The sequence below is a fragment of the Corvus brachyrhynchos genome, unplaced genomic scaffold (genome assembly GCF_000691975.1).
Source record: "Corvus brachyrhynchos isolate BGI_N302 unplaced genomic scaffold, ASM69197v1 scaffold671, whole genome shotgun sequence".
Lineage (NCBI taxonomy): Eukaryota > Metazoa > Chordata > Aves > Passeriformes > Corvidae > Corvus > Corvus brachyrhynchos.
In genome coordinates this window covers 1894555-1916628 of record NW_008236441.1, presented here as the reverse complement: position 1 = coordinate 1916628, position 22074 = coordinate 1894555, and the positions used below count along the sequence as shown (strand labels likewise).

The following is a 22074-nucleotide window of genomic DNA, read 5'->3' as shown; positions in this document are numbered from 1 at the left end:
GAATTAAAAATACTAAAAAATATTTCTCCAGTCACCTACATAGTCACATAAGACAGGATCTTACAAGGAAACAAATCTCAAATGCACCTGTGTCAGCTGAGAAATTGTGTATCACAGACTGTGTCCACAGCCTCAAGGGCTCTGTGAATGCCACCATGGGCCAAGCAAAGAACCAAAAGCTTCAGCCTAGAACCTTCCTATGTCTCAAGCCAATAGCAGAAACCAAGAAAAGGTAAGTCTTCTCTCACCTTCTTCACCTGACTAGCTAGCTAGCTGTAATCTCCAGTGTACTTCCCATCTAGACACACTTGAGGAATCCAGGCCTATCCATATCTCTGTGGGGTTTCAGCTGAACAGGAGAAAGAATTCTCTAGTCATTTACATGATGTTTTTTGTCTTCAACCCTCTGAACTGAAGATAAGTTTGATATTGATATCCTCAAGCTGAGGGCTTGTCTTTACTGTAAGACAGGCTTACAATTTAGAAAAAGCTGTTTCTGCAGCACATCTGAGTGATTTATTCATTTAGTTCATTAGGCCAGACATAAATAAAAGATGTGGGTGTCGGTCCCCTACATGCAGCTTTAATTTGCTTGCTACATGTCTGGTGGAGGTCACTGTCACTTACCACCTCTGCACTTGGCGTGACAAATGTCCTCCCACGCTCTAAGCGCTGCCACTGCAGACAGCAGCAACTGCAGTGAGCACAGACCAAGCCAGGAAGCCCCTAGATCTTAATTATAAAACCATAAAAGAAACCAACTGCCTCTGAAGCTCTCTTACTAGGAAACAAATGAGAATGGGAAATTTATTTCCAACCATAAATCCCAAAGCCTTCAGTTTAATTTTTCCCAAGTTAACTTTCTCACCTAGCTAAGCAGTGCTGCCTTCTATTATTAGCTTCTGGCCCAGTATCAGCTGACCACCATCAGTCAAACTGTCTTCATCTCAATGAGCTCAGGGACTCCCAAGGAACTCTGTGTATGCTGACTTGTGCTTGCAGCCTCTAATTATATTCTAAGAGATAATGGAGCATTTAAACTCAGAGAGGATAGATTAAACTTGTAAGTGGATCAAAATCCTGGACACAACCACAGCTCATAGGATTACTTCCTGGAAACATCAAGCTTAGAGGAAAGGCCCTCATCAACTGCCTGTTTCCCCATGACAAGTTTTTTAAGTACATGTTTTCAGCCTCAAAGGCTGTTTGCTATGCTCTCCAACTGCAGCATTTCTTCAGAATTTATTACACTGTCAGTTGAGTATCTGGGTTGATGTTAAATCATCTGACCAGGCCAATGGCTACTTGACTTATCAGACAATCATAACAGTCAAATAAATTGAGGCTGAGGAGGTGAAATTGTTTTCCCAAGTGAAATTGTTAGTCCTTGTTCTACTTTCAAGTAGCCTCTTAGCTGCACATTTGCCTTTTTTCCTCACTACAAGTTTCTCTTCCCTCCATAAAACTCAGGACCTTCACATATTCTGTTACTAGCCTTCGGGTGAGGAGCAGGATAGAGCTCCCTCTTGATGCCCCTGTGTCTTGCTGGTGACTCCCTCCCAGACACACTTTCAGGCAGAGCAGTAGCTAGAGACCTTGCACTCTGAATTCAAACTCCAGCCCCCTTTTGGGGACAAGGAAGTGTCCAGCCAGAATAGAAACTATGCCCTGCGACTTAAGCGCATAACCATGCTGAGGGGGAAATCCTTTAGACTCTGTAATTATCCCAGACACAATATACACCCACAAATATGTGGGGAAGTAGGGTAAACCTACATTTTACAAAACAGTAACAGCAACCTGTGTGTGGTGAAAATAATTCCAAAGAAGGCCTCCTGTGCAGTCTGGTTCTGCCCTGGTCCAGGTTACTTTGCAGACTCCAGCTTGTATTGCTGTAGCAGATGCAGACCTACTGCAGTGTTAAAAACTAGGGAGGAACACAGGGAGCAAAGGGAAAGGGCTAGCTGGGAATGGGTGGAGAAAGCCTGAAAAATAGACTGTGCTGTAGCTCCCTCAAGAAAAATCCCAAATAAGGGCTGTGCTTTCGGGTGATGGCCAATTCATCATCCCCTGATGGGAGGTGCTTGGCCAGAGCAGGCAGGGCTGACATCAGGCATTATATCATTATAGTCATTACTGCTCCATTAGCAGGGCTTCAGGCTGCTGAAATGACAGCCCAGGAGCCAAATTGCTGTCCTTTACTCCTTCAGCATAACGTTTAGCAGAATTTCAGGAGCCCATAGAGCACTTTTAGACTCACATTCTGCCAACATCAGAAGTTTTAACCAGATCTATGGGCAGTGCCACTAACATCTACACCAGCTATTTCCGTGGACACTGAAGGGTCCCAAGTACTCCCTCTGCACACTAACTGCTGTTTACCAAAGGCTTTCCATTTCCCAGAGCCTTTCTAAAAGGAATGCTAACTTTTACTTACAAGTACAAGGACATTCCCAATCCAGGTAGAAGTAACTGCTGACAAAATCACACCTGTACTTGACAAGGACAAAAAGCAAAAGCCAAGGGTGTGACTAATATAATGACACCTTCCCACTAACCTCCTCTTTCCATTCACTACCATGTCAGACCCTTATTTAAGAAAGAATTAACCCCACCATGTTCACAGTGACATTTAGCCACCTATCTACCTTTAAAAAATGCTTTTTACCAACAATCATTATTCATAACACTCTTTTTACGGAAGTACAATTGATGCATTTTGCTTTCAGACATACATTTGAATGTTCCTCATAAAATAAGATCAGTAAACAGTATCCAGTTTTACCAGGATAGCTATACTGACTGAAATCTTGGAATGAGAATGAGTAAAACTTTTTTTTACTCTAACTTACACTTCAGTGAAAGATATTTAGGTTATCTCCTCAAAATAAAAATTTTGGCCTAAATTTTTTAAACATCAAAAACTATGTCTTTTTTGGGACAGGGAGGACTAGTCACATTAAAATCATAAATAGTGCTTAGTTCATTCTCTCTAAATCTCAGGAACTAAACAACTAGTTTAGGAGGTAAGGATGACAAGAACCTCTGTATAATTGGATGAGCAATTATTTCACAAGAATGAAATTTAATCATTTTTATCAATGCAGTACAGAAAAGGATTACAGATCATTGCATATACATCAAAAGCAGCACTGACAGAAAACATATTATTTCTCCTTATTGCCACTTGTAGCAACTAATGATGAAATCTAATTCTTTTTTATTCTGATTAAAAACAACCTAGGGGTTATTTTTAACCTCAAGAACTAAAACCAACTTTAACTCTTCTCTCACCTTGCTACCACAGGGTCAGAGACTCATAAGAAACGGTTAATTTAAAGAGAAACCTTTCCTAGTGTAACTGCACAATCAAAATCTCCAGAGTTCCCAAAAGCCCTTCTTCATTTCCGAGCCAATTATCAGATGGTCTGATGCAAACACTGGGGGAAGTATGGTCCAGTGAACTAAACGGACCCAAGCTGAACTGTGAAACGTCAGACAAGCAACTCTGCCTTTTACAGGCACCTTATGTTTTCTTTGCTTCAAGGTTAGTCAGTACTAGAGGAGGTGATATTACTACTATTTCTCTATCAGATCAGGCGTCAGATCCTGAGCTGGTACAAATTGCTCAGTTCCACTGACTTTCACATAGAGATAACAATACCCTCACCTTTAGGCTGGAATCTGTATCACTGACTGACCACTGACATCCAGTTCACTGGATCCCACCTCTCCTCTTTGGGCAGCTCTGTTATTAGCAAGACTCTTTGTCCATTAAGCAAAAATATCTAATACTTGTTATTGCTTTAGTACAATTAATTCCTTTTAGACAGGGCGAAAACTGCCTTTTTATTTATTATTTGTGCAAAATGATTACTGAACGCAATAGAACCACAGAATGATAGAATCATCAAGGTTGGAAATGATCTAACCAACATAAATGTGCAGTGCTCTGTAAAGAGCACAGGAAATCCCTTCCTCTACACAGCCTTCCTTCAACTGCCTAAGAACTCACACATGAAACAGCTGTCTGGAACAGATAAACCCATAACTGCACATTTCTGTTCATTTCTAGATGGAAGAATAGACTATATAATGGGAGTATCTTCTCCTTGTGGCTTACAGTCTCATTAATGTGAACAAATGAGGCCTATACACTGAACAGATCTGCAAGACTTAAAAGTCCTATGTAATTTTCAAGTTCACAAAGAGGGACTTACAAAATGAATGCAAATTTCTATGACTTGTCAAAAAATTGTCACTGAATAAGATATAGAGATTCATGGTGTCAGTGAGCCTTGATCTTGACACAGAGCTGAAAACTGAGTGCAAAGCCTCTATGATCACAGAACATTCATGGAAATTACCATCTTGACCTCTTATCCATGGTGTTTCAGATTAGTAAAGCAAAAGGGCTTTTAAATCCAGCATATTTTAATTTTCCCCCTCTCCTGTTGCTTTGCCGTTGCTGCCAGCTCCCAGACTCTTGAACACCGAAGTGGGGGAGAGCTGAGCTGAATTTCTGTTCCTGTGAGTTCTGCACCAGTACAGACCTGCATGCATGGTAAGATGCTCCCCTGAAACTCCTCCTCTCTCTTCCATGGCTTTTCTGCCACAGAAAGATAGAATATCTGGCCCATGAGACAGAGGAGTTTTAGTCTGATACTGACAGAAAAACAATTTATAAGAAAACTCCAAGTATCTTGGGGCATATGCAGTGGAAAACCCAGCCCAGCCAGGCGCTGTGTACAAGCCTCCTTCTGCTATTTAAATATAAGGAAAGAAAACTGGCAGGAATTTGTCTTTACAGTCTCTGAGGGCTACAGAAAGACACTGCCCCTGCCAAAACCCAAAGACATTGCTCGTGTCTTACTCACATCCATAAACTCCACGTTGGCTTTCGGACCAGTGGTCTCATTAAGGATCTTAATGGCCACAGGAATCTTGACTGTTTCTCCCTCAGGGACCCAGATCCCCTAGAAAAAGAAAAAAAGGTGACAGAAGACTAATAAGATAATCAGAAAAACTTGATTCAGAGTCACAGTTCTTTTTGACACGTTCTGTCATGTTATGCAGATCAGCTAAGAGACTCAGAACTGGGAATACACAAAGTTACAAAATAATAAAAATCCGATAAAACTACTTACATCAAAAGTAAACTCTGATGTAAAATGAAACATTTTCTATCAGTGAACACCCTTGATTTTCTTGTGCACAACAGGGTTTCTAAACAGCAGTGGCAGCATGGCCATGATGCACTTTTTCTACTGACTCAGACAAAATTCTGATACCGATTGGGACATAATTAAACAAAAATCTGGATTTTCTGTCTAGATTCTAATGCTCAAATTTGAAGCTATCAGTAAACTCTCAAAACTGATTATCACCAGATCATAACATCATGAAGGAACAGAACACCCTAAGAATAATATATTTAGAGTGAAACATTTAGGGGCTGTTTGTCTAATTATGTAATACCTGAGAATCAAGAACTTAGGTGGCTAAAAAGGAAATTTTAAATTAAAATTTACAAACTGTGTGTGTCTTGGGCTACTTTTCCATCCTTCTTGACTATCGCTGTGTTCTTGTCAACCTCATGGCATCCATCTCCATCACTTTATTATCATCTAAGTATATTCAAACTGGTTATTCATAAATCTATTCCCATACCTTCCTTTCCTTTCCTCCCTTATTTGTGGACAGATTCAGGTGCTCTGACCTACCAGCTTGATTTGGCAGGTTTGGGCTGCTCCCAAAGGGTTGGGGAATTGGTTTGACTTGCCCACTAAGCCCTACTTCATCCCTCTGAGATCTGGACATGACCAACAGATCTTAAAAAATAAATACTTCTTTAACAGAAGTACTTTTTCCATTGTGGGTTCCACTCTCACATCCCAGTTGTTAAAGGGTGCCCTGACATAACCCATCTTTTCTATTTCAATGGAAGAAACAAGAAGTGTTACAGTTTAGGTAATGGCATTGTTTTACTAGGTATTGTTGCTATTACAAGGCCCACGTGACACTTGTGAAATGAAAGACAAAATTTATCCAGCTTTCCAAAAGTGTCCTGCTCTCATGTAAGAAAGGAAGGGCAAACCTTGGTGCTGCACTTTGCCAGCAGGACAGTCCAGCCTGTGTAGCCCTCTTGCACTTAAAAATGACTGGGGCTGACATGTCTTTGCTCACCAAGAAATAACATTTGCATGTCACCATTTGATCCTGAGGATGTGTTCCCTGCACACAATTCCAGTATCCTTTCTCTCCCAGGGCTCAGGAACCCACCCATGGGACAGGCTGCTCTGCTGCAATGCAGAACTTGACTGCTGCAAAGTTAAAAAGAGGGGACTCACAGCTGCATAGGGAAGACTCTCACCTTGTACACAGTTCCAAAGGCTCCAGAGCCAAGGACTTTGACTCGCTTCAGCTCTGTTTCCTTGAGGATGCGGAGCTGTGCTTGGTTGGGCGCCGTGCCGCTCGGAGTCAAGGGTTCCACCAGCTGCGAAGGAAAGCCCAACAGTCTCAAACACTGCTAAACATGAAGACCCATCAGAAGTTTATACTGAGAGCAACCAACCCAAGTAAATACTGAAACAAGACAGTGGTGGGGATCTACTGACCACTGCCCAGCCAATTCTTGGAGGGATTTTTCATCTTCAAAAGCAAACAAGCAACACCACGAAACCAAGAGACCTGATAAAGCAAGTTCTCACTAAAACACGCAATAATTTCCACCAGAAACTGTGTGATGGAATTATGAGCTGGAAATTGAATTGGTGTCAGGGTAACACATCCAAGGACTTTTGATAATGGAGGCAGTATAAATATTTTCTACAAGACAGAAATACAGCATTTATTATCAGTGTACCACATCCTATTTTTGCCCATTTTAGTGTCTTTTAAGTTGACCATATTTCTTTTTAATGGCCTGGACTAAATGGCTCATCACATTCTTATGCTGTTTTGAGGAAGGGACAATTTTTCTGAGCTTCTGTTTTACCACACAGGAGGACAGCTTTAGGGAGAAAACACCTTAGAGCAGACTACTAATTTATAACAGCCACTAATTTACTGCAATTAAACAATTTGCTCAAGATGTCCCAAGAAACTTTGTAAATGAGCCACAATGGCACATTCAGTTAAAAATGCTCTTAGATCTCATACTATCTCTGCCAGAAAAAAATGCTTCTTTAAAAATAAATTAAAAATACACGTAGAGGACAATACTCAATACAACACATGAAAAACATTCTGTTCCTTTACAGGATGAGAAAAATAATTCAGGGCTCCTCCTACTCTAATTGGTTTGAAACCACTGCAGCATTTCAAAGCTGCCTGTTTACAAGGCTAAATGCACCATGCTCTGCAGTTTGAGAACTACTTCTATGGCTCTTTGAGAACCATGAACTACTTAATTAGTTGACCAGACTAATTAGTTTTGTTCAGGTAAAAATACCAGTATCTGGAAATTAATGGGGTAAGAAAACATAATAAAACCAAACAACAAGTTGGTTTATCCAAGAAATAATCTACAAGCTGCACTTATTTTAGAGGGATTTCTCTTTCCTCCTTCCCACTTTAGACGTCCAGTATTTATACCATGAAAGAAAGGTTTACTGTAAAAGAAAATTAGGCACACTGGCAGCACACTTCTGTATTTTCAGTTTGTGATGGATGAGAAGAGGTTCTGTGCCGCAGTCCACCAACAGAGGAATGGCAGGGAGAGGTGGAGACATGTTGTGGGGGTCTAAAACAAGGCTTGTAGAGTTTTATGGAGAATGATCTACAGAAAGAATAAGTCCTGTTACAGCCTCCAGCTAGAAAGAGAGACTTCAACTAAAGCTAATTGCTTGTGTGTTTATTTCAGGATGCTCCTGATTTAATCTTCAGTTTCTCAGCCAAGACAGCAGCTTCCCCACATGTTCAGTAGGAGGCCCTGGTCCCTCATGACTATTGCCAGCCACAGCTTTTATCTGACCAAATGAAAAATGATATCTGGACTTCAAAGCCAATGCAATGAGAACCACCTGCTTTAAATAATTTATGCTTAAGTATGGGCTGATACAATGGCAAGATTTATTCATTTAAAGGCACGGCAAGATTTATTCATTTAAAGGCACTGAGTATTGTTAAGCTTTCTATACAGCTGAACAGTATTTAACAAGCAACACAAATTCTAGCCAAACATGAAGATACTTGTGCAAACAGACTGGGGATGCATAAATCATTTACTCCCAGGCTCTACAGAGGAGATGAGTGGGAGAAGAACTCTTGGAACAGAAGAGAAAACAGCACTGTTAATAATGCCTTATCAAAGAGTCACTAGCTAACAGCATTTCCAAGCTTTATTATCTTACAAAGGCACACCCTATTTTAAAAACACCATCATTTGCAAAGTGTCTCAAGTATAGGACTGAAGCGATGGCAGTAATCACTGCTGCAGTAGCTGATAGATATACATTTAATGTTATATTTAAATATACTTCCTAGACTGCCCTCTCCACTAATGACACTTCGAAGAGCAGGATGGAGTGGTCACAGCACTCTGCTACAGCTCTGTTATATGTTTTTGCCAGTAGAACTGGGAACTTCAATTGGTTAAGCTCTGTGAAGCTCGGCTTAATAAAATACATAATTATTATTACTGATCATTACTATAGGCTTTGACAAAATCTGGACTACAAAGGTACTGTAGGCACTGGAAACAACAGTAGGTTACTACCTCTGCATTTAAACATGAAGTTTGTTTCTTCAGAGCTTGCTGAAGGAACTTACTTCAGCCTTAGAAGTCAACCTAAATATGGCCAGAATGAAACCCTGTAATATTCAAGCATGAGAGCTGCTAAAGGTATTGATGACTTGGGATAGAAGTTCAGTGGAGAGCAGGATGGGAGTCCAGAAATCCAGTGGGACACGCCTTCCAGTGTTCATAGGGAATTTTTTCTGGTCTTCAGAAGCCATGAATCTGTACTTATGCAGAAAACCAGCATCTTGAAATAGCTTCATTCTTTCCACTGGTTTAATCTGCACAAGTAAGCAAAAGGATTTCTACAGGCCTCTCTGGTAAGACCTGAATGTCTCCAATATAAAAGCAGAACAGCCCTGCATATCTCTCCAAACAGCATGTGAGAAGCAGCCTGGGCTCACCTCAGTCTCCAGGAACCTTCGCAGTGCTCTCTTCTTCTTGATGCTTTTGCGCCGAACGTACACAGCAAATGTCAGGCCCATGATGACGATGATGAAGAGGCCACCAATAACTCCTGCGGCAATCAGGGGGGTTCTAGCAATCAGAATCAGAGACTTTACTTTCACAGGTAGGGTGAGAGACCAAAGAACTTGGGTACATAAAACACAATCACATGGAAAGCTCATAACTGCCTTATGACCAGAACTCCAGCCCAAATGGGAAGTCAAGGCAAACACATTGACACATGGTAGTCTTTGCTTGTTTCTAATCATCATACCAACTCTACTTTTGTTTACAAAACCCCATGCACACGTGAGGAGTCGTGTGGACAAGGAAACACAACATGCACTTTGATGGCAAATGCAAATCTGCAATGGCAAAATGAGAACACAAATATCTGCAGTTTCCTGCAAGAGCTCTGCCTATGCTGATTTTGGCTCCATCCACATCAACTCATGGGCTCGTGCATTTAGGGGAAAAGAAGCCAACAAAAAATTCCCAAACTACCAACACAATATGCCTTCCCAAGTATGGAGGAAGTGAGAGGGAACTTCACAGGCGAGATTTGGAGATCACCTACACAGGCAATGGAGAAATCAGGCTCCCTCCAAAGAAAAACTCAAAGCAGTACCTTAAATTAGGTATTTTCACAGCATACCAACAACTTACCAACATGAACACACTCAGAGCATCTAACATCCTTCCAACAATGGCTGGACAGTTGCTGAAAAGATGGGTAAAAAGACAGCATGACAACTGCAGAGTATAGATGGTGCTGAAACCACTGCCTGGTAAACCCAGGAAACAGATTAACTGTTGTCAAGATCATGGAAATGTCACTGCTGTGCTCTAAAAGCCTCCCTCAGTTACAGCTGAATGATGATGAAAGGTACGTTATGGCCTATTAATAAAAATGTATCACACAGCTACTGAAAATTTCAAAGAGTCTCCCTACTAAATTGTTTTATCCAACCCTTTATTCTTCTTTTTACAACCTTTCATGAAGCAGTGCCATCTCACCTGGTTTGGCTCCTGAAGGTGTGTCTACATTACCTCTGAGAAAGCCTCACACTTCCACATCCAGTATTTAAAGCACCACTACCAGGGTAAACACATTAACACAAAGGCCTATTGCAGTTCACAGACTTTATGATGGAAACTCTAAGCTTGCAAATAAAGGAAGGGGAATGCTGTCTGGCTGAGAAATGGGTTATGGTGTTTCGGGAACATGAGTCCAGTACCACCTACTTCTCCTCCAGGGAGTCTGGCCTTAAAACACATTGCCTTTTCTAACCCCAGTGGTTACTCTGTGCTTTTGAGTGCAGAGCTTAAAGAGTCTGGCATATCCACCCCAAACAATGCTCCTCTTTGTTTACATGTCTTCCCACATTACAAGAAACTCTTTAATAGGCAATTATGAAAAACACTGGCCACCAAAAGCCTTCTATGGAGCTTGTACTGACTAATGCTCTTGAGCAGAGGAATTTTTAAAATTCATTTTTATGCTGGATGAACAGTCATATAATTTTTAACAAACACCACCAAACCACAGACTGACTAAACAGGCAGGAGAACTCCCAGCTTTAAAGTGCATATTAATAACTAGCATAACAGTTGTCAAAGTAAGTAATTGGAGTTTTATAGTACTGTGTACTCTAAAAGTAGTTCAAATAATATTTACATGATAGACCATAATAAAAAAATGGTTCTAAAGGGGACATAAGTAATGAAGAAAATAAAATGAAGTTTGCAGCCCTTCTATTGTTATAGAGTACAAGGGGGGTTCAAAATGGATCTTTATGATTCATCATGTGAACTCTCACTGACTTTAAAAGTGTCCTAATTTTTAGTAGGGAATTGAAAAAAGGAAATAATTTTCAATGGCTTCACCAAACAAGCATTTTACTTGTTAATGTGAAATATGCTATATTATACCTGAATTTTCAGACGGTACCACCTAAAGATACTATCAAGCAAGCTTAAAAAGGAAGCATGAAAGGGATAGTACAATGTGCAATAAAATAACATATTTAAATGCTAAACAAATCAGTGAAATACAGAAAAAGCTGTATTTTCCACTCAAATAGTGATCAGTTGCCTTGACTCCCAAATCCACTACCCTTGCATCAAATCCTGTCAGTACCAAACATCCCAGCCTTGGATGTGGTCACATACCCAGCAGCTTCTCCTCTCTCTGCAGAACTAAGCCCCAAAGTCAACAACCCTGTGGTTTATTTGCTCCAGGACCAGATGCCAAGTCTCTGCAGCCACAGCTCCCTGTTATCACTTCACCACTGCTTTCAACCACACATGGATTATTTCCTAAGCCCAGTTTTCAGGGTGCCACCCCATCATTGGGGTTATTTTCACTTGTGTTTGTTGGGTTGACTTTGCTTTTTCTCTCTGTTCTGCTAATATCATCAGGTCTCCTGCCACAGTTCTCTGCTTATTTTCATGCTTGCAGAGCCTTACCTTTAATACCCTTATGAATTCCATTAAGCTGTTTACCTTTCTGCTGGGCCATTGCTGGGGCTGTTCAACACGGATCCCTGCAAGGCGGCACTGACCAAAGCAGCTGCAACAAAACCTTCTACCATTTTGGTTTTTTTTAATTCAATCCTTTTTTGCATATGCACCTAACAAACTGTTTGGCTTCACAGGCAGCTGGACACACAAATCTCATTTTCTCTAGTGGCATTAAGGACTTAATCCACTTATTTATGTTACATTACTTGTCCCACAGCCACCTCAATGACTGCAATTCCTGACGTTTGCCCCCCTCAGACTTCTGCTCACTTAAAACTAATTCCATGAGCAATTCCGACGAAAAGACAAAAAATGCACTATCAAAAGCCCCTGTCATGTTAAAGTAATTTTTAAAAGCATGGAGGACTAAAAAGGCTCCGAAAAGCTAAAGTCAAGCAAGGAGAGGTAGTTCCATGTCAGTCCTGCCCATCCAGCATAATTAATGGACAGGCAAAGTCAATCCTAGCTCACATTTCTTACAGCTCCACCACTAACCCAAACCCACCAACAGGAAACTCCTGATACAGCCACTGCTTTCCTTTATACACTGGAAATCTACCCCAGAGGATGGAGACAATCTCTGCAATGTGTTTCTGGGTATTCATGCTCATCAAAACAGGCTTAGCAGTCCAAGAAACATGGCCCTGAATCATAATTCAACCCCATATAATTAATTTGCTATCCCACATCCCTCCCTCAGCTGAGGACAGAATACCCAATTAATAAGTGGAAAAGGCATCAGCTGGGGTGGCTGTGGGAAGAAAAAAAAAAATCACTACATGAAAATCCTGCCTCTTAAACTAGAAACTGTGTATCTGTGGCTAAAAGTTGAAAGAAAGATTCCAGTATTCCCTTAGGAGACATGAATAATATATACGTATTTCTTTTTAAATGTGTACTGTGTTTTCATATTTAGAAACATGTAACACCCACTCCCACACACCAAACCTGACACTGAGCTCAAAGTTAGCATTCCAAGACAGGCAAGGATGCTCAGCAGCAGGGCTTATACCATTCCATCCACTCCAAAACATCAGGACATCTGCAATTCCCACAGTTCCCTGAGACCAGGTATTAAAGCCTAATTACTGATTTAGATGAGTACATGGTTGATCTCACACTCTTGACTGAAGAGTGCAGCAGAAAGGAGAGAGGAAATTGAGTTGTGGCCCATGGAGTAAAGCTGACAAACACCACCTGTTTCTCCATCCTTGGCATTGACCCACCCGGTACGAGATGTAAAGAAACTGAGCTTTGAAGCCAAGCTGTTGGAAGGCTGCAAGTTCCTGTATCAACCTTCCCCTTCTTGGAGTTTTTATCTATATATCCAAACAGGATTCATTACAACCTTGAGTGTTTGCTAAGCAGTTCCTTCTTGTAAATCCTTGTTATTGAGGTATTATTTTTTCCTGATGGATGCTTCCCACATTCTGCATTCCTCATCCCTTTCATTAGTGGGGGTTCAGCCAATTTTGAAGCTTCCCTTTCAGAGATCTGACAGATTCTGCTAATCCTGGAACGGTAATGTTAGTATTTAAAACATACAAGATAAACAATCAGGCTGGAAAGCAAATTTGTGGATGTTTCAACAGCCTCTCTCTGCTGTGCGAAGTTGGACAGCCACAACTTCCAGAGTGCCCGGTGTTCACGAAATGCTGCTCCCCCTGGAGTGGCAAGGATTCATCTGATGTTACCAAGACTGCTCTGCTTGATACTCTTTTTCAAGAACAAGGCACCCTTCCCCCCCTCTCCTCCTAATCCGAGGGTGTTTGAATACTGATAAATGGCCCTATTTATGTGCAGATTAGGAGTTTTTATCATGAGTAAACACAAATTTTAATTCACAGCTGATCTCACAGTTACACAATTACTACCAATTCCACATTTAATCCAGAGATGGGCAAACTGTCAACTACCCACAACTTTTCAATATGCAAAATGACCTCAGGGTTGCAGTCTGTGTCTGGGTCCACTCAGCAGTTAAACATCACAAAAGAGCAGACACAGCTTTCACTTTGGCCAAGGCTCATGTGAACAAACAGGTACCTGTTGACAAAACTGCTTCTTCCTTACCCACACCGGGTCCTTTATCAATGCCTGTAAAGGTATGTTCTACTCACACCTCTTTTTTAAGAATGTAGGAGTCCCCATTTCACTCAGCAAAGTAAATGAGGATAAAGAAATAAATACTAAGTACAGCTTTGAAAATTATTACAGCTTAACATTCTACACATTAATATGTATTGAATAAAAATCTATGGCGTTTTTATTACCACACACAGTACACAATGGATTTCTTTAAAACTGGTTTTAAGTCTGAATGGCATAATTTAGAACTACCACTCTGTTATGTTTTCACTATAAATTACGAAGAACTCTCAATTTTAGCTCCCTGTTAATACATCTGACTAGGAATAACTACTGAAATCTCTGGGATTACAGCATCAATATCAAGTCTTTTTATGGGCTTCTCCTCCTCTAAAACTGAAAAGTTCCAATAAAATCTCTTGCACCCCTATTGTTTTCTGCCTCAACTTAAAGAAGGAATGCTATTGTTAAGAGCTCACACAGTGACTCTGCTTTGAGGTTGTGCTTTAAACAAACAGATTAGCATTCTTTTTAAAATATGCCAAGTCAGGCCCCATATAATGTAGATTGATTTATCTGTGACACAAAGCCAGTTAAACCCACTAGACTCAGGTGAAGCCAGTTCAGCAAGAGCAATCTCCTTTATAAACTTGTCATATTTCCCATTTTCTTTGGAAACAGTAATATTTTGCTTTAAATAAAGGAAACTAGAGCTGTAATGACCATGGATGCTGATGGACTGCTCTGAAACCAAAACTACCAGCATTAGCTCAAGGAGTTTCTCTCTGCATAAAGAATTCCTATTAGAAGCAATCAACTCAGCCTGCTTCTCTGCAACCAGTGGCAGTCAGCTGGCTCATCATGCCTGTGCACACGAAATTATTTATCAAGAAAACACACTTTTCTCCAGTAGAAACATGGCCTACTTTGGTGGCACTGTTTGCTGTTCATTCACTGTCAGATCCAGGAGCACCACAGAGCAGCACAACCCATGGCAGGGCCTGTTACATCGCTTGAGAAACACATGGCAGAGCCCACATCAAATCTGTAGGTACCAAAACATCCAGTGAGAGCTGGGTCACATAGAGAATACACACTGTAGCTCAAAACTGGAACATTTTGCTCTGCCATAGGTTTTTATAAACACAAAGAATAGAGAACATGAAGGAATGTTCATGAGTATTTTAAATAACTGTCAGGATAAAAACTGTTTGAATATTGTGCTCTTCCTTCTGTTATTTTTTTTTAAACACTTTCTGAATTTCACAGGTGGAAAGTGCCTGTAATTCACTCAAGTTCCAGTTAAGTGTTTGCTGGAATTAAGCTGTTCAACATAGGAAATAATCAAACCCACACATGACTGCACCTGTAGACTGCACAGGTGGATTGTCTACCTCTAAGGAGCTGCAAGAAGGTTTCTCTACTTTCTTCTCTATTCCTCCCTTACAGAGGAGTAAAAACTTCTGCAGTTAAGGGTGGATTTGATTTACAACCCTGGAAGAAATCTGGCATAATTGACAGAGATTTATAGACCTTAAGCACAGAGAATCACAAACCTGTGTTTCTATAGTTATAAGTAAAAATAAGTAAATGGGTGTTATGGTGGAGGGTTTTAAGTATAATAATGTGATTTTGTAAGTTAAGTTAAGAATTTAGATGTTGTAAAAGTGATCTCTGTGTGTGGACATGACTTAACAAATCACTGGGTAAGACACAGCCACACTGCAGTGGGAATACCACAGGTGATAGGTCATAAAGTCAAAACAAAGTTTCGTTTTAAGTGCCTGTTGGATTAGAAAGTTAAAAATTGCTATGTAACCCTTAGTCTTGCGACTATTCACCATTATTATGATTTCCTGCAAATCTCATGCCTCGAGACCAATGCCTTATTTGTTATTTTAAGCAATAAATCCTGAGTAATTGCATAGTCCCATCTCTCCTAATTGAATAATCCGACGGGAGATCCGAAGAATTGGGATCCAACACTACCTCATGTCCTTCATTTTTACTTTATTTCCCAAATCATCATCTTTCTTCAGAAAATGCATTGATCTCTCTTTTTATACCTGCCTGCTTTTTTTGAATGCCAGTCTTTCCTGAAAGTAATCATTCAGAAGATTTAAGGACCACAGAGCAGATATTTTGTTTAAGTGGTTAAGAACACTGGACTCGTTCCAGCTTTAAGTCATTTGGGACAGCAAGCATTTGCTTTCTCAAGCTCCAGGACTGTTTTACAGTCCTTCAAGGACTGTGTTTGGGGACCAAGTCTGACATTCTGAACCAGATTCCCTCCTCTGAAGTCTTTATGGCTTTATGTTTCTCCTTTATGAAAACAAATTCTGTACATTGAAGAGAGCCCCAACCTCTGCCCAAGCACCTCTCCAAGGGGAACAAGCCCCTGCACCTAAGGAAACAGTCAGACTAAGATTCAGCACTGGAAACTGCCAGAAGAGAAAAACCAAACATCAAAACTGAAAGAGGGGAAATTTAGATTATATATATGGAAGAAATTGTTCCCTGTGAGGGTGGTGAGGCCCTGGCATAGGCTGCCCAGAGAAGCTGTGGCTGCCCCATCTGTGAAAGTGTCCAAGACCAAGCTGGACAGGGCTTGGAGCAACTGGGATAGTGGAAGGTGTCCCTGCCCATGGCAGGGGGTGGAATGAGGTGATCTTTAAGGTCCCTTCCAACCCAAACCATAGTATGATAACAAAATGGGACATTTTAAACTCATAAGAACAGAACCATCACACTGTGTTCCCAATCTTCAAGTTTCTTGTCATATCCAATAATTTGTTCTGTAGTAAGAGCTTACATGGGTTTCAGCTGAGATTTTTTAACAAGTGGTGGCATTAAAGCATATTTTGGACCTATGTTTGAGATGAGAGTGCATGGAGGACTTGTAGCAGGATGTGTTTGGAAATATGCATCCATCTATCATTCATGTATTACATACATTCATGCACACCTACTGTTAAAAATCTTTCCTTCAAAACCTAAATCAAAATAGTCACACTTCACTCTGCACTGGCACAGATGTTTATATAACATTACACATATAGCATTTGAGACATTTATTACAACACTAGTAATGGCCACGATGCTGTTAACTTCAACACAGATTTTAGCTACTCATCACTTGAGTTCTAAATATGCAGAATTTATCTTTGTGGAGCATAGCAGTGAATAAATGCAGCCAGTGCTCATAAATATAGAGGAAAATCGAAGGCAGATAAAGAGCAGGGTATAAGGAATTTCTTTGAGTATGCCTGATGCTGCTTTTGGATTTATCACTATTATTTTACTGGAATAGCATACTGTCTAAACATCCTACACAAATTATATCAATTGTTAGAAAATCTCATTTTCTTATTGGGGAATAAGCTCCCATAAAACTGATACCCTGTTCCTGACACAGGTTTGTACAGGGTCACCCTTATACAGTACTATGCCCAAAAGTTCTTCTATGTTAATAACTTATCAGTCATCTCCCAGTCATTTTATGTTACCAAATGAAGCAGAGAGAAACTCTGGAGTATCTTGCAACTCCTCTTAATTCTAGTCACCATCCCACTGCCAGAATTTCCCCAAAGGCCATTCTGAGAAGAAAAGCTCAGCACAGAAGCTCCAAACTCACCCACTGTCACTGCTCTCTTCTGTATCCACATCCAGCCAAAGGAATCTCTTCCACCCCAGTGGCTGTAAAGGAGCAAGGGAAACCAGCCTTTGTGAGCATCATCCTGCTCTCAGCTCTGCTGACGATGGGGTTGCGTTCGTGTACACAGCAACCTCCCACCATCTCCACCGTCACAGATGTGACTGGATTAGAAAAGCAGCTCGTGGCCATGGTGAGGGTACTGCTCAGAGCAACCCAGACTCTCCAACTGCTCTCTTACTAGGATTATTTTGTAGTACAGTACAGCCTACACCAAGGAAAATGACTATTTAGTAAAACAGCTCCTCCTTCTCCCAAATTTCTGTATGATAGAACATTCCAAGATCTACTGCCTTATCTAGACAGCTTCTAAATGTCAAAGAAACTCATCTTCTAACAGCTGCTGAAATCCCAGAACAGAACAGGCCAAGCATCTGAGGAAACAGTGATCCAATTTAAAAATCTCTTTTTCCCCTTTCAGTCACAACCCCCTTCCTTTCCCCATCCCAGCAAATCCCAAAACCTAAGTACCAGTACTCTGGCAGGTAGTGGACCCTGCTGACACTTTGTGCCTTTTAGGTCTCACAGTGTCTGAAGCTCATTAGGGGCTAAGAAAATAAAAAAACAAGGGGAGAGAAGGCTTCAATACCTTTTTTCCCTGCCTCTGTCATGAGGGAGAGAGGGATTGCTTCTCATTCCATTTTGAAGTGTTTAAGTCATCAGCAGCACAAAAAGGCTGAGGAAACCTTGAGAGAGTATATACAAACATACTGACACAGCTATAGGTTTTGGCTTGCTTTCTTAGTGATACCCTTCTTCTCATTGGAAGTTTCCTGGAAACTGCTCCCCTATTTTAAAAATCCATTGATTAGAAGTTGACTCAAATGTCCAGAAGTTTGGAATTTGCAGCCCTGATCCACCAGTTGATCCAGGAACTAAAAGTAGAGAGAATTCACCCAGAGCTGAAGTGAGACAGCAGTGAACTTAGCCTGCATCCAAGTTATTCACATGCAGAGGACATCACTGCCACAAGGGAAGGAACATCGTATCTATGGGAGATGGGACAGTTTTAAAGCAAGGATATTATCTCTTCAATCTGTTCTTTGTCTATTATCCCTACTGTGATTGAGACTACGCATATTAACAACTAGTTGTCCATTTTAATGCAGGAATACTTCTTACCTTTTCTTTTTTTCCCTTCATCAGTCCATTAGGGGCAGTGAAGGATGTGATTTACTCCTGAAATTTGCACTTTTTTTTTTAAGGAAGGCTATTCACTCAAGCAAAGCCCATGGTTACAGACACCACTGTCATGAACTGAAAATATCCCCATGGCTGATTCAAGCCTGCTGAGAAATTAGAGGAGATGGGTTTGGCCACTGTCGTGCTGCTGAACTGTCCTTCTGGAATTAGACCTCTTCCCTCCAGTGTACCATGTCAATGCAGTTTCTTTGCTTCTGACCAGCCTACAGGATATGCATACTCTGGCCCATGTTCCCAGCATTATTTTCGGATTAATTTGCAGATAAACATACTGTACACCAAAAGCAGGGATTGCAGTGTCTTGTCTCCTCTTCAGCATGACCTACACTGACATCAGGCCTACAGATTCTAACCTTGCAGGATTATTTGGAGCAAAAGAAATTATAACAAAAAACCCTACATCCTCTATCCTTTTGCTTCCTTCTACTTTTCCGCTGTCACCACTTCTTTTCACTCATGTTACGGTGCTTGCTTTACTGCTTCTGTGCCTTTGTCCTGGGTTGCAGTGTATTCTATTACCATCCTCAGGAGCTGTTGAAACCAGGTGGGGCAGTGTTTCCTTGCCTCCTCCCCCCAGACTATCTTTCTGTTAATGGCCCATCATTGTCCTGCCGCCTGACTCAGAGGTAACTCCCTCCGGACTATCTTCTGTTAATGAGCCTAATCAACACTTGGCCTCATGACTCATTACCCCCTTGTGAGATGCTCCACCCAGAGGGAGGAACCAAGCATCCCATCCTGGATATAATCTGAGATTCCGAACACCACAGACAACCTTTCCACTGGATTTCCAGAGGACAGGAGCTACACAGCCACCACTGGACCTGAGGAAGAGCAGACCTTTCTACAGGATCACTGCTTCAGGAGGACTGCAGCCACCATTCTACCAGACTGCTACCACCACCCTACCTAACAGGGACTCAGGTTATATCCTAACTCTGTCAGTTTAACCCAGTGTTATCTGCTTTTATATATTTTTTTCTCTTTTTATTTCCCTATTAAGTTGTTATTTTGACTTGGTGTCTCCCACTAATTTGTTTACAAACTAGTACAGCCTTCTAAGACATATCTTTACTACCTAATTTCAGTGACATATCTAAACATCATTGCATTTACAACAAGTAGAGAATTACGAGTTAAAATGGAATAGCGAGTACAATAAGAACATGTAACAAAAATCCAAGTGAGCATTTTAAGAGGTGTCCAGCACTGGTATACTGCTTTGAAATCCTGTGTTTCCAAAGGACACACTATGTCACAGGCAGAGTACTGGGAGTCCAAGACAAATTGTTTGAGGGAAAAGTTCACACTCTTCATTAAAAAGGCTGATTGCATTTCAGAGAGTTTTCCTTTAGGCATTACTAGAAAAACTTTGTATCATTGACAAATCAGGGATTACATCATGACTGGACCACGTTTAACCAAAGCTTGGCCCTTGTCCTTGTAGTTGTTCTCAGATTTCAGCATAAATGCCACAACTCTTTAGTATGAGAGACTACCAGCTCCGCTGAGAAATGTACCACAACAGGCAGATAGAGTTACCTCCTCACAACCCTCTGCCAAAGAAAAGCTCAATCAGAACTAGCCAGCACTTGTTCTTCACATTATCCCATAATCTTTCCTTGCCTGTTTTATCGTTTGCTCAATCTCAGATAACTACAGAAATTATTTTCGACATTATCTTCTATTGATGAAACAGCCAATATGTCTGCAAAAGATCTTGTTCACCAGCAAGTGAAGATGGCGTCATTAAAAATTTACATCAGATTGAAAAAAAGGCATGAAGCTTTTTGACAAAAGTATAGATAAGATCTGAATGAGTTTCTCAGCTCTCCTAGCAAAGGACAGTCTGAAAATTCAGAATTTCACCTGACCTAACTGCTAATGAGCAAGCATATGTGAACAGAACAGAAATCTTGTGTAAAGTCATGTGGAACTCTCACTCTGTGCCTCATCCACAGCTGACAGGAGCCAAAGCCCTGGCTTTGCTTGTCTGTGTCCAACTCAGTACTCAGAATCAAAGTTCAAAGGACATTCTAGTTTAGACCATGAGCCAAGAGCTGATCACAGCTGGAAATGATTGCCACAGACACTGAAGTGTCCTGTCACATGGCAGGAGGAGCCACACCACCCTCTGCCTCCAGGCTCAGCACAAACTGGTCTTGCTTGCAAAAAAAATTCCCAGTCTTGATTTTACAAGTCTAATGCTGGAGAAGAGAACATTACCAAAGAAAATCATTCCAGGGATTAATAACCTTCATTAGAAATGCACTGGCATTTTGCTGCTTTGAATGTCCCTCAGATTTCACCCATTTCATACCTCAAAGACACCCAACTCTCATTTTCAGTCTGCTAGACTTAGTGCCATCCTTAACCAAACTTTGTCTCCTTACCTGCGTACTTCTAGAGGAGAATCTGGCTCTACACCTTCACTTTCAGCCAAAATAAGCTTTAGCTGTTTGAGTTCCTAAACTTCACTCCAAGATACAAGGTATTATTCCCAATGGCTCTTCTCTAAAGCCTCTCTAACACACCTTCCTGGGAAAACAGTCAGCCTTTCCAGAGGCACAGGGTCTACATTCTTGTTCAATTCTATCCACTACCACTGTAACGGGGAAGAAAAGAGGCAAAATACCTCTACTTTACAGAAAGGAGATGCAGAGGAAGCTGAACTAACAAAGAGGGCATGGCATGGGAAATGAGTTTTGTATTAGTCCCCCTTTCCCACTAGAAATTGAATTTAGTTATTTGAAACTACTACCCAAAGGTACAGATAATTTATATGACATTTTCCCACCCCGTTACTTTACAGCATGGAAAAAAAATATAGTAAGATTAAGTAATTTGGTCTGATGGCTTGATTTCCTAATGCTCTCTTCCTGCATGGTTGCTGGTATTTGTGGTAATGCTTCCACCTTTGGTAAATGCTGAGGTACAACTTCCCACACATAGCACCAGAGTCAGGAGTTTGTTAATTCCTTGAAACTTACTGCTTTGTTTAATTCGTTTAACTCATTTACCATTGTGTTTGCTACATACTAGTGAAGTATCAAATTGAACAGTGGTATTTCCATTCCTGCAAAAACAAATGAAAAGGACTGACAGACAACTATACTATCATCATTAACAAGTAATCTGCTAGTTTTGACCCAATGCTGGAAAAGCTGTCGCAACTTAACTGAAGTAGAGCATACATTTTGGTGTGTAAAACAAACAAAAAAGGTAATGTCAATTACAGATTTAAAATGCAAATTATCGTCTGAATCACATGTTCAACACTCCATCATTCCAGAAAAGTGGTGTTAAACACGCAATAAAAAGCAAAGGTGGGGGGGGGGGGAAGGGCTGTCTGAAACAACCC

The 22074-nt window shown here is 40.8% G+C and overlaps 1 protein-coding gene across 1 annotated transcript in view; it reads right to left on the bottom strand.

Moving 5' to 3' along the window:
- ERBB4 (erb-b2 receptor tyrosine kinase 4) overlaps window positions 1-22074 on the bottom strand; it is a 530390-nt gene that overhangs the window by 103763 nt on the left and 404553 nt on the right. Inside the window, exons 21-23 of the mRNA XM_017747097.1 lie at window positions 9145-9277; window positions 6374-6496; window positions 4878-4976 (exon numbers count right to left, since the gene is read on the bottom strand). Of these exons, the coding sequence (XP_017602586.1) occupies window positions 4878-4976; window positions 6374-6496; window positions 9145-9277 (355 nt within the window). The remainder of the gene's footprint in view (window positions 1-4877; window positions 4977-6373; window positions 6497-9144; window positions 9278-22074) is intronic.